The 12774-nt window shown below is 42.6% G+C and overlaps 1 protein-coding gene and 1 pseudogene across 1 annotated transcript; one reads left to right on the top strand and one right to left on the bottom strand.

Annotated features, from left to right (window-relative positions):
* Window positions 1-3368: 3368 nt before the first annotated feature.
* LOC118384152 (rRNA methyltransferase 2, mitochondrial-like) lies at window positions 3369-10989 on the bottom strand (annotated as a pseudogene).
* On the top strand, window positions 10546-12463 carry nudt1 (nudix (nucleoside diphosphate linked moiety X)-type motif 1). The gene is made up of 4 exons (XM_035771113.2): window positions 10546-10974; window positions 11248-11404; window positions 11628-11773; window positions 11973-12463. Exons 2-4 carry the CDS (start codon window positions 11253-11255, stop codon window positions 12143-12145), a joined length of 471 nt encoding a protein of 156 aa, XP_035627006.1. The 5' UTR covers window positions 10546-10974; window positions 11248-11252; the 3' UTR covers window positions 12146-12463.
* Window positions 12464-12774: the final 311 nt, after the last annotated feature.

Below are 12774 nucleotides of genomic sequence, written 5' to 3'. Positions count from 1 at the left end.
TTTTGTGAAGTGCACCAGGTGTTCTTCAACTTGAAAGCCCCCCCCCCTTTTCCTCCAAACATAACAATGCTAATTTTGGCCAAACAGTTCTATATTTGTTTCATCAGACCAGAGGACATCTCTCCAAAAAGTACAATCTTTGTCCCCATGTGCAGTTGCAAACTGTAGTCTGGCTTTTTTCATGGCGGTTTTGGAGCAGTGGCTTCTTCCTTGCTGAGCGGCCTTTCAGGTTGTCGCTATAGGACTCGGTTTACTGTGGCTATAGATACTTCTGTACCTGTTTCCTCCAGCTTCTTCACAAGGTCCTTTGCTGTTGTTCTGGGATTGATTTGCACTTTTCGCACCAAAGTACGTTCCTCTCTAGGAGACAGAACATGTCTCCTTCTTGAGCAGTGTGACGGCTGCATGGTCCCATGGTGTTTATACTTGCGTACTATTGTTTGTACAGATGAACGTGGTACCTTCAGGCATTTGGAAATTGCTCCCAAGGATGAACTGAGGTCTTGGCTGATTTCTTTTGTTTTTCCCATGATGTCAAGCAAAGAGGCACTGAGTTTGAAGGTAGGCCTTGAAATACATCCACAGGTACACCTCCACTCGGCTAAAATGATGGCTTTAGAAGCTTCTGATAGGCTAATTGACATGACATCATTTTCTGGAATTTTCCAAGCTATTTAAAGGCACTGTCAACTTTGTATGTAAACTTCTGACCCACTGGAATTGTGATACAGTGAATTATAAGTAAAATAATCTGTCTGTAAACAATTTTTGGAAAAAGGACTTGTGTCATACACAAAGTAGACATTTGTGAAGTGGTTGAAAAATTAGTGTTAATGACTCTGACATAAGTGTGTAAACTTCCGACTTCAACAGTATATCAGACCATATATCCCGGGTATGACAAAACATGTATTTTTACTGCTCTAATTACATTGGTAACCAGTTTATAATAGCAATAAGGCACCTCGGGGGTTTGTGATATATGGCCAATATACCACGGCTAAGGGTTGTGTCCAGACACACCGCGATGCATCGTGCATCATTTTATAAATGTTTTTATTTAACTAGGCAATTCAGTGAAGAACAAATTCTTATTTACAATGAAGGCCTACCAAAAGGCCTCCTGCGGGGACGGGGGCTGGGATTAAAAATAAAAAAATAGGACAAAACACACATCACGACAAGAGACAACACTACATAAAGAGAGACCTAAGACAACAACATAGCAAGGCAGCAACACATGACAACACAGCATGGTAGCAACACAACATGGTAGCAGCACAAAACATGGTACAAACATTATTGGGCACAGACAACAGCACAAAGGGCAAGAAGGTAGAGACAATAATACATCACGCAAAGCAGCCACAACTGTCAGTAAGAGTGTCCATGATTGAGTCTTTGAATGAAGAGATTGAGATGGACAGTTCTATCTTTTATCAAGAACAGCCCTTAGCCATGGTATATTGGCCATATACCACACCCCCTCGTGCCTTATTTATGAATTTGAAATCATTCCCCATTAATGTCTTATAGTTGGTATTAAAAAAACATCGCTATGAGCCACAGGTAAAGCGGTCTATCAGGGCTCTGGTAAAACTCCAGGCACTTCACAACCACCTGTATTGTGGATTTACACTACATTACAGAAACGGGTGATACGCAACATGTCCCTGAAGCTGGAAATTGAGGACTTTTCAAAGACAAGAATGGAAAAGCAAATGACTAGATACAAGGTAGCTAGCCTAAACTACACGGAGAGTATGAGGAAGCTCTGGATCTTCTTACCAAGGCAATGCACCAATATTGGAACATGGAATGCCAAAACAATGTATTGATTTATGATTGTGTTAGGCCTTTCAACCTTTCGCCTCTAAACATGTCTAGGTTACTTCAGAAGTTCCTTGCACACTTTCCTGCTGGAGCAGGTGAAACCTTAACACGTGCTGTGGTTAATCGTACCACAATGACCTCTGCGTTAGCAGCAATAACAAATCGAACTTGGAGGTTACCATGGAGGTGGAAAGAAATCTGGACAGCATATCAGCTCACACAGTGTACAACGTAATCTATTATGTCCCCCTCCTACCTACACACAATGCTTGATGGTAGAGGTGACTGGCTTCAAACCACTCTATGGTGGAACTTGTAAAGCCGGTGCTAGTCTCATTTATGGCAGTGAGGTTAAAGGAGTATTGAATAGAAATGCCATTTAACTGGACATTATTTGTGTCTTTGGTCATCAATGATTTCTGAAAAGTCAAGGCGTTTGAAAAACATAGTACAAGGTCGAGTTCAGTGGTCGATACCATGAAGACGATGTTTAAAACGAGGTTGATTTGTCGCGCACATACCTAATATTTTTATGCAGGCTGATGTCCACATTACTATTCATTCTTTGTGCTGTGTAACACAAGTCATGTGGAACTCAATATGCCAACAATGAACCCTTTACAATCTAGCTGCGGATCACATACAACTGAGGAGATAACAGGGAGGTATCCATGGCTTGAAAGTCACAGCTCACTGGCTAATTGTATGAAGGTTTATAATAGCATCATGGAGACAGGGCCCCTCCACCAATGTTTGGTATCAAATATATGAAATCTTCCATGTGGATCTTTATGGTGAGGTTCTTTTCATCACATTCTCCATTTTAAGGGACATTTGTATCTGTTTCTCCTGGCCCCATCACATTTAATTGTGTTCTCAGTCCATTGCACAGTTCTGATACATTTGTTTCTTTGTTCCTAATAAAATCAGCAGAGTACTTTCAAACCCTGAGAGGCATATAATTACAGGAAGAAAACAGGCAAAGTAAAAGGTGCCAAATCAACACTACCGTAGGCCTTCATCCCGTGGTATTTCGCTCTGTATATTTTTATTTTATTTAACTAGACAAGCCAGTTAAGAACAAATTCTTATTTTCAACAAAGGCCTAGGAACAGTGGGTTGTCATTCCGCATTGTTCAGGGGCAGAATGACAGATTTGTACCTTGTCAGCTCTGGGATTCGACCTCACAATCTTTCGGTTATTATTCCAACACTCTAACCACTAGGCTACCTGCCGCCCCCTGAGGGAAATCTCAACCAGTGGCAGTCCACTTGACAAAAATAATTCTAAATCACATCATTTCAAGCAGAGCATTCAAATGCCAGCCTGATGATGTATTGAAGAGCACATCCCCGCTCTCTGAGAGCGAAGACCAACACTATTTATAATGCACGGCTTCAGTGGCATCAGCCATTTCATTAGTCATGCTGTCCGTGGCTCTTTCATCCAGCCTGTTTTCCCTTTATAAGCCCTAAATGAGAGAATGATTACATGTTACTACATGGCTGGCAAAACAGATTATAAGCATTACAAATGGCAAACTGGAATATTTATTATCAAACAAATACCAAATGTACTTTGTAATACTTCAAACATGCCTGACAAAGGAAAAAATAAATAGTTCTGACGTGCACAGAAATTTTCTTGAGGAACACGGTGGCTCTGATGATAAGGGCTTGATACATACAATACATTCTGGCCCATAGCTGTTGATATCACCTTGTCTCTCGGTAAAGATGAAAACAGCCCATACGGAGAAATTATTGGCGCCTGCAAACGCACAGTTTATGGATACCTCAAGGGCGCCATCTTCTGGTAGGCTAAATATTTCAGCTCAATAGAGAAAGGAATAATGCATGCTTGATACAAATTTCTTGTTGGATTTTACAGATGTGGTATGGACTTACAAAGTATGTTTAAAATATTTTATGGAAGGTTTCAAGAATTGTAGATGTTGAATAATGTAAATCATTGTAGAATATCCATCGATTTTAATGAGTTGGGTAAAGAGATCATAGAACACTATAGATATTTTACAAAAAGTACATTCAGGAAGGAGAAATAGAGGGGCTACTCAAGTGCTTGAGCACCTAAAGCCTTTCATTGCAGGTGAACAAAGCTTACGACACGCATGAAAATATACAGTCAGACTATTTTATTTTCTCTGTAAGACCGGGCAAGGAAAAACAACTCGGACGACTCCTTTCGGCTGGCTTTTGGTTTGACTGTCCTGACGTCACGGAACACAGCTGAAAGCTTCTGCTGAAGCTGGTGTGCCAATGCCCCGTCCCAATACTTACAAATCAGAGAGCCACCGGTCTGCAACACCTTCTCAGCCAAGTCAATCAATGACAATGACATTGTGATGAGTTTTTCATGGTCCATCTCCTTGAAACCACTGGCATTGGGTGCCATATCACTCATGATGACATGAGCCTGGGCACCAGGGAGAAGTTCAAGCAGCTTGGCATGTGTGACTGTGTCGGTGATGTCATGATTGGACAGGAAGTGAGCTCCATCTAGAGGCGCTATATTCAGAAGGTCAATTCCAACCACAGTGCCACAGGGGAATTCTCCATCTGGAAGTAACAAAACATGCAAGAGGTCATGAAGTGTAGAACTGCGGTCATAACTCATTTTCGCAGCTTCTTGTGCTAAAAGAACATTGGATAACACTGCCTTGACAATACATTTCACTGATGTTCTACAGATGATCCTAATGCTTGGCACAGAGCTCTCCACAAGACCAACAATGAACTTAAAATGTCAAAAAACAGAACAATGAGGCAACTGTACATTGATTCCACCCCCAAAAGTAACATTCATATTTATTAGAAACAGCGCTGAGAAGGTTCAAGGTTCGGAGGCCAGTTTGGATCAATTTGTCCACTACTTCGACCAAATAAAACATCTTGTTGCTGAACTTAAAACCTCTACACTGTCACTACCTACAGCAGCCTCCACTCCCTCTGTGCCCTAGAATGTAGTCCCCAGTGTCGCTCTTCCTCCCTCGCCTGCAGCAGACACAACCCTGAGCATGCGTCTCTCACACGGGACACCTGCTGTACCACAGCATCTTCTAGAGGAGGAGATCAGCCTGGTGCTTCAGCATAGGGATGAGGTTTGGGAGCCGCAGTGTGCATTGAATAATGTTGAGGAGGAAAACCAGGCTTTCGGGATAGAAGTGTGTAGACTTGGAGAGGAACTGTCCAGCAGAGTCAACACTGGCCACATACACGACCTGCAGAAGGAGCTACATGACCTAAGGCAGGAATTTCTCAGCCGTAACCATCCACTCTACAAAGAGTCCCAAAAAAACGAGGACAACAGCTAAATCAGAACACACCAACCAACCAACGCACTGACCCAACTGACCACTCCATCCCCAACTCACAGCCTGTAATTCTCCAATCACTCCTGCCATCCTTCATAGACCGGATGAAAAACCAGACATTATATTAATGATGGACTAAAGTGGAAAGTTTTTATTAGAGAATAAACTTTTCCCAAATAAAAATGTGTCAAAGTTATGGTGTCCCACAACAGAGGGAGCCTTGGAGATGTTGACTGTGGCCCAGCTTGTCTCCATCAGCCATATCATCATTCACACAGGGACCAATGACTTGTGTCCAATAGGAGCGAGTGGCCACATCACTAAGGGGAGTGATATAAAGGGCCTCCACCATCTTCCCCTTCGCGAACATAGTAATATCTACCCTGTTCCAGAGGAGAGATTTCCACCCTGCCACCATCCAGAACGTAAATGCCAGCCTCTCTCGGGACTGTATGCTAAGGCCCAACATACACCTGACCCACCATCAGCCTGGACTGTCTTTATGACAATCCACAAAGAGACAGTCCCCACCTTTGCCAGGATGTTAAATGATGTTGCTCTGGGTGGCCAGTCCACCTCACATGAGCAACAGAACAGGCACCAACTACCTGAGACAAATCAGACGCTCCTTTAGGCCTGCATCTGGTGGCGCCTCAGAGATTGGAGAACATCCAGCAACACTGCCCCCCCCCCACACCACCAAGGAACTGAATACAGATGCACTGAGCTATGCCCAAGCCGTACGCAGTCAAAGAGGCCCCATGCAGAGTTTGGATCATCGCTGGCCACACTGCCCTTCACACCACCCTCTTCAATTCCCCTTACAATCTCCCTCCCATGGTACCAGATCAGGCCCGCCTCAGCACAGCTGAACCAGACCCATCATAACACAGCTCAACCAGACCTGGCCTATCACAGCACAGCTCTACCAGACCCAGCACAGCTCAACCAGACCTGGCCCATCACAGCACAGCTCTACCAGACCTGGCCCACCTCAGCCCAGCTCAAGCAGACCCATCACAGCACAGCTCAACCAGACCTGGCCCATTACAGCACAGCTCTACCAGACCTGGCCCACCTCAACTCAGCTCAGCTTTACACTGGACTGACCACTACCCCAGGGTCTAGCAAAACACTGTTGAGGGTAGTGCACACCATGTATCATTCACATAATCAGCCACACTGTCCTCCATACCACCCTCCTCAATTCCCCCACAACCTCCCTCCCAGGCTAGTTTTGGTTACACTCCCTACTCCCATCCCTGGGACACTCCTGCCCCCCATAGCAGCTCCAGCCCTGCAACAGGAGCCACAGCAAGGCCTCCTGAGCACACCCAGAATAGAGCATTGGCAGCCGCCTCCTTTGACGGGAGCTTCATCAGGGCGGACTGCCAACACTGCTCTCCCAGTTCCCGCCCCAGCCACTGTATCCAGCGACTTGAGAGTGGTCTGTCAAATGCTGTCTCCTCTGCTCTCACGTGGGTGGACCAGAGACCTTGGCAAAGTCTCAGCTCACTCAACAAATAGCTGCAGATGACCCTGTGCCTGTTAGCTCTTATGGGACTGAGCTGAATACGCCCTCTGACTTTAAATCCCGTAGGGGTCTTGGGCTAATGCGCCTAAATGTGCAAAGTATGGTTTAAAAAATTAACACTTGGGTGCAGGACTCGTGTCCTGACATTCTGGTTCTCTAGGAAACATGGTTAAATGGTTCTGTATCTGATAAAGACATTGAAATTATTATAATTTATTTAGATGTGACAGATTACGGAAAGGGGGAGGAGTGCCCATATATGTCAAATCTATTTTCATGGTGTCCCAATCTTTAAATATTTATATTCCCCATAAATGTTAGCTCCTGGTTGTAGAAGTGCACATAAACCAGAATACACACTTATTTGTTGCTGGGATTTACACCCCCAAGCTGCCATGGCAGATGCTATTGGTGCTATATCTGAGTGTTTAACACCTTTTTCTGTCCTCGGAGTTGGTCATTTTAGGGGATTTTAATCTGCATTGGCTATCCCCGGCCTCAAATCAATTTAAAAGCATATACATTGATTTGAATCTGACTCAACTGATCTCAAAACCCACACAAATAAATGTGAAAAACTCTTGTTAACTCCTCATTGATTAATTTAATTCTTACTAATAACCCCGAAAAATATATATTTTAGTATTTGAGTATATCTTGGTGATCATTGTCCCAAAGTATGTATTAGAGATACAAAACAGCAAAATACTAATCCTTGTTTAATTAAGAAGAGACATTTGAAAACATTTTCTCCTCAAGGGTTTTTAAATGACATGTTCTACTCTGATTTAGCCACCATATCCTGTATTCCTGACCCCGAGTTGGATCTACTCTGATTTTAGAGCACTCTCATCTGAGTGTGCCAGAGTGCAGAATAACTGATGAATTTTGGAGTGCTCAACACCTGTTAAATATGGCCGGTGTCAGTAAACTTCAGCAAAAAGTTGTATTTAAAATTGATGCCAGCAGGACAGTTACAGTTTCTAACTCTCTGAATACCTTAAAAACAGCCTAACCAGCTCTGCTAGGGCGAGAAAAATGGTCAGAGTGAGGTGTTCTCTCATTTATGCCTGGAAGTAGCTAGCCTGCTAGTTAACTTTAGCCAGTGAGCTCGGATCAACACTACTCCTCAGCCAGAGCGTCCGGTGTGCACTCTGAATGCTCCGAGAGCGAAACGCTCTGAATTTACAAACGGACAATCTGAAAATGCTCTGAATTTATGAACGCCCAGAGCGCACTGAGCTCTCTCTGGCAATCCAGAGTGAATTTACGAACGCACCCCTGGTGAATCTTTGTTTTCATTTTAAAAATGTACTATCTGTGATGTGCTAGATGCCTTAAGATTGGGCTGATATATGCTTGATCCATTTTCTGCTGCAGCTCTCTGCCCGCCTGATAGCTGAATCATTAACCCATATGTTTAACCTGACGATTATATCTGGTACTATCCCCAGGGTTCGGAAGAAGGCCCATGTACTCCCTCTTCACTAAGGTGGTGACCCTTGTGACCTAAATAATTATCAGCCTATTTCTAAACTTTCTTGCCTCGCTAAAATATTAGAATCCTTGATTAATTCTCAGCTAAGAACTTATCTTTGACATGTATTCTAAATGTACATCAGTCTGGTTTTAGACCAGGTCGTAGCACGATCTCTGCTGCATCCCTAGTTATAAATTATGTGGTTAACTGTATGGATAAAAGGCAACATTGAGCTGCCCTCTTCATTGACCTTTTGATACTGTTGATAATTCACTGATAATTCAGAGGCTTTCATCAAGTGGTCTTAGACCAGGCTGAATGTAACTGGTTTAAAAATGACTTGACACATAGAACTTAATGTGTATCTACTGATGGTGTTAAATCAGGTTTCCTGGATATTAAGAAAGGTGTTCCGCAGGGGTCGATTCTGGGTCCTGTACTTTTTACATTAACAATATCGACTGTAAAAAAGATTTTACCTGCACTTGTACACCGATGATACTGTTGTGTATCCTATTGCCCCCACGGGTGACGAGGCTCTATCTGAGCTAACAGTCTGCCTTCATTGTATTGCAGAAAAACTTCATTGCCCTGAAATTAGTAGGCTACTGAATGCAGGTAAAACTAAGTACATGTTGTTCTCTAGAGCGCATAAAAATAACTGATGATTTAAGCATGCGTCCTTTGGATGGTTTTCATTTTGATCATGTCCCTGCTTACAGGGATAGATGAAAACTGTCTTTAAAAAGCATATTGATGAGTTAGTAAGAAGCTTCTTCTATAGAAATAGGTCCTGCCTCTCGCTAAATAGTAGAAAGCAGATTCTTCAGTTGACGTTCCTATCGGTCCTAGACTATGGCGACATTATCTATATGAACGCAGCTGCCACTTCATTAAAGCCATTAGATACAACTTATCATAGCGTACTATGCTTTATTACGGGTGACAATTTTAGTAGCCATCACTGCATTCTCTACCAGAAAGTTGGTTGTCCCTCTTTGATGTCCCATTGCTATGTTTTCATTTATAAAGCCCTTTCACAAAAAGTCCCACTGTACCTAACATCTTGACTAAACTTTAGACATGAGTTAGCACACCCAGTCTCAGGGATGGTTAACTCTGGAAATGAACTAAAAGCTAACTAAAAGCTGATTTACCCTTCTTGCATGTTATTTGTGGAACAATCTTCAAAATGTTCTTAAAATGTGATGTTCTGGTGCCTCTAGGTCCATTCAGAAAGCTGATTGAGGACCGTATTACTGATGAATGTGATGTTCTGGTGCCTCTAGGTTGATTCAGAAAGGTTGATTCAGAAAGCTGATTGAGGACCGTATTACTGATGAATGTGATGTTCTGGTGCCTCTAGGTCCATTCAGAAAGCTGATTGAGGACCGTATTACTGATGAATGTGATGTTCTGGTGCCTCTAGGTCCATTCAGAAAGCTGATTGAGGACCGTATTACTGATGAATGTGATGTTCTGGTGCCTCTAGGTCCATTCAGAAAGCTGATTGAGGACCATAATTACTGGTGAATGTGTTTGTTTTTTAGGACCATGTTGTTCTTTCTGCTTGTGTTTATTTTATTTCTATTGTGCGTATTTTCTGTAGTTTATGTAATTCAGGGCTCATCTGTAAAAGAGACCTTGGTCTCAGTATGACTCCCTGATAAAATAAAGGTTAGATAAATAAATACAAATAAACATGGTAGTCAAAAGAAAGTCAGACGCAGGAAGATATATATATTGGCCTGGCTGGTAGGTTAATTATAACAGTATGTCATGTGTTAATCTGCCAGTTGGGTAAATACAAGACGTACTCACTAGCCGCAGTTGAGTTGACCCTGTGAACAGCGATCTGGCTCCAAGCACCCGGTGCAGCACCACAATCTATTGCGTTGAAACCGGGTTTTAAGTGTGTATTTGTCATCAATCTCCAGCAGTTTGAAGGCGCTTCTACACCGGTAGTTGTGCACATGGGCAGCCTTCACAAAGGGGTCATTAAGCTGCCGAACTATCCAGCGCTGATCAGCAGTACTCTTTCCTTTTAGCGTATGCGCAGCCTTTTTTAGGAGATATACAGAGTTATGTAGATATGATTTTTGTACCACATTATTTAGCTAAATGTAATGGCAACGATGTGCTAATGCTGCTGGCAAACAGCATTTCGTTCGATTTTGTAGTTGCACTTCCTGATCACGTGAGTTTGTTGGACACGCTCGATTTAGTCAAAGACAGCCAACTCGGCGATTTAGCTCTCCCGGGAGTCCTGCCGGCGCGCCGCGCGAGCTGAAATTGAACGCATCTAATTCATGTGTCCGAGGACGTCAATGATGCACATCATCTGCGCAGATCGATTTATTTTGGAGAAGTTATAACGGGTGGCAATTATTTTGTTTTCAAACGTGTTACAATATATGAGGATGCGTAATTAAAGATGTTACCGTAATACTACAGCAACTGATATCACCAGTTATGGAATTGTTTTGATATGATGTGGCATTATACTTTTGTTTCCAGTCGACAATATTTGAGGGTAACACATTTTCACAGATCTTTAACTTAAACGACCAACTTTATCCTATATTGTTTTCATCAATATCGAATGCTACAGGTCAGTGCCCGACACATTGAATACGACCACATGGCAGTGCCCGACACATTGAATACGATCACATGTTAGGCATTGCCACAGTCAACGCGGGATTGGAGAAATTCGTTATTTATTCTGGATAACTCTAATCTACGAAAACCATTTAAAGGACTAGATTGACAACCTAAAAGTTGCTATAAAGGCAAGTTACTTGCATGGATTTTTACTTCTAGTCTACTTGAAGAATGCAATAAAAGGCTACTTTAAGTTTGCTGCTGTGCACTGTTGTAATGTCTTCTTGCGTACCAGAACTCTTACAAAAGTGTTTTGGCAGAAAATAACTTTACAGAATGCTGCTGAATAATCTGAAATGTATCATTTCTAGAGATACTGTAGCTTCGATGCAACCAAGAGAGTGAGGTCATCCATGGATTGTGAGCTACTGATTATTACACCCTGATTATGTATATTACAGGTACAATGTTGACCAACAAGCTGCTGACCCTGGTGCTGGTGGTGCAGCCTGGACGGGTGCTGCTGGGCATGAAGAAGAGAGGGTTCGGAGCAGGGAAGTGGAATGGGTTTGGTGGCAAAGTCCAACCTGGGGAGACTATTGAAGAGGCTGCCAGGCGGTGAGATTGGTTGCAGTCCTCGGTAGATGCCTTGAAAGGTTTTCCTACTATTTGGTTGAACAATTTGCTAACATATTCCAGCACTGGGCAGCATCTGATACTACATACCCCCATAAATGTCATATTGTGATGTTACAGTAGGCATGGTCTGATTGCCTGTTATCTGAAGCCTACACACTTTCCTGCTACTTTCTCTCTACTTGCAAACGTTTTTTTTTTCCAGAGAACTGCAGGAGGAATGTGGCCTCACAGTGGATGCACTTGATAAGATTGGAAATATCAAATTTGAATTCATCGGAGAAACAGAGCTGCTTGATGTGCATGTTTTCCGAGCTGACAACTACAACGGGGAGCCAACAGAGTCGGATGGTATTCGTTCTCAATCTCATGCATTCTATGTAGGGCCAGGTTTGGAGACCAGGATAAACTCATAGCCCAACAGGCAATAATCATAGACCCCATAGCTTTCCTGGAAGAGACTGCCGACCCTATACTACGTGCCTTTTTATGGACATTTCTTAGACTGTTGTCTGACGAAGTTCACTAACTTATACCTTTTCTCTTATAGAGATGCGGCCGCAGTGGTTCGACTCGGACAAGATACCCTTCAGTCAGATGTGGGTTGACGATATTCTGTGGTTTCCATTGATGCTTCAAAAGAAGAAGTTCTTGGGCTACTTCAAATTTCAGGGTCATGACTTGATCATCGAACACAAGTTGGAGGAGGTAGAAAGGCTTTAAGACAGACTACTGGCCTCGGACTCATTCATACTGTCAAAGAGCATTCCCACATGTTGTCTACCTAAAACATCCCTGGAGAAATAATGCAGAATTCCTACTGATTCCAGCGACCCGTGTTCAGTGCCAAGAAATCCCCAGGTCTTTTGTAAATTAACAAACACTTTGTTGCCAGTGACCATATGCCTGTGGATCAGTAGTAATAATTCCCACTGAGCCAAAACAAAATACTGGATGTTTAAATGTTGCTGACATATGTATCGTATTCCACTGTGTGTGTTTATATTACATTAAAGTATGTGCGAATGCAGTATGCTCTTTAGTAAAGAATGCATCTCTTTTTTGTTACTTTATCAAACAGGTGGTAAACTGGAATTACAATGATTTGGATTGTTACTTTATCAAACAGGTGGTAAACTGGAATTACAATGATTTGGATTGTTACTTTATCAAACAGGTGGTAAACTGGAATTACAATGATTTGGATTGTTACTTTATCAAACAGGTGGTAAACTGGAATTACAATGATTTGGATTGTTACTTTATCAAACAGGTGGTAAACTGGAATGACAGGGCTAACTGTGCACCGCCCTATGGGACTCCCAATCATGGCCGGATGTGATACAGCCTGG

Source organism: Oncorhynchus keta, chromosome 32 (genome assembly GCF_023373465.1).
Source record: "Oncorhynchus keta strain PuntledgeMale-10-30-2019 chromosome 32, Oket_V2, whole genome shotgun sequence".
NCBI lineage: Eukaryota > Metazoa > Chordata > Actinopteri > Salmoniformes > Salmonidae > Oncorhynchus > Oncorhynchus keta.
This window is presented reverse-complemented; position numbering and strand designations above follow the sequence as displayed.

Excerpts from the sequence above, each read along its gene's own strand:
- nudt1 (XM_035771113.2), top strand. The coding sequence starts at position 11,253 with ATGTTGACCAACAAGCTGCTGACCCTGGTGCTGGTGGTGCAGCCTGGA. Across the intron at positions 11,405-11,627 it reads ATTGAAGAGGCTGCCAGGCG|AGAACTGCAGGAGGAATGTG; the intron begins GTGAGATTGGTT and ends TTTTTTTTCCAG. Across the intron at positions 11,774-11,972 it reads GGAGCCAACAGAGTCGGATG|AGATGCGGCCGCAGTGGTTC; the intron begins GTATTCGTTCTC and ends TTTCTCTTATAG.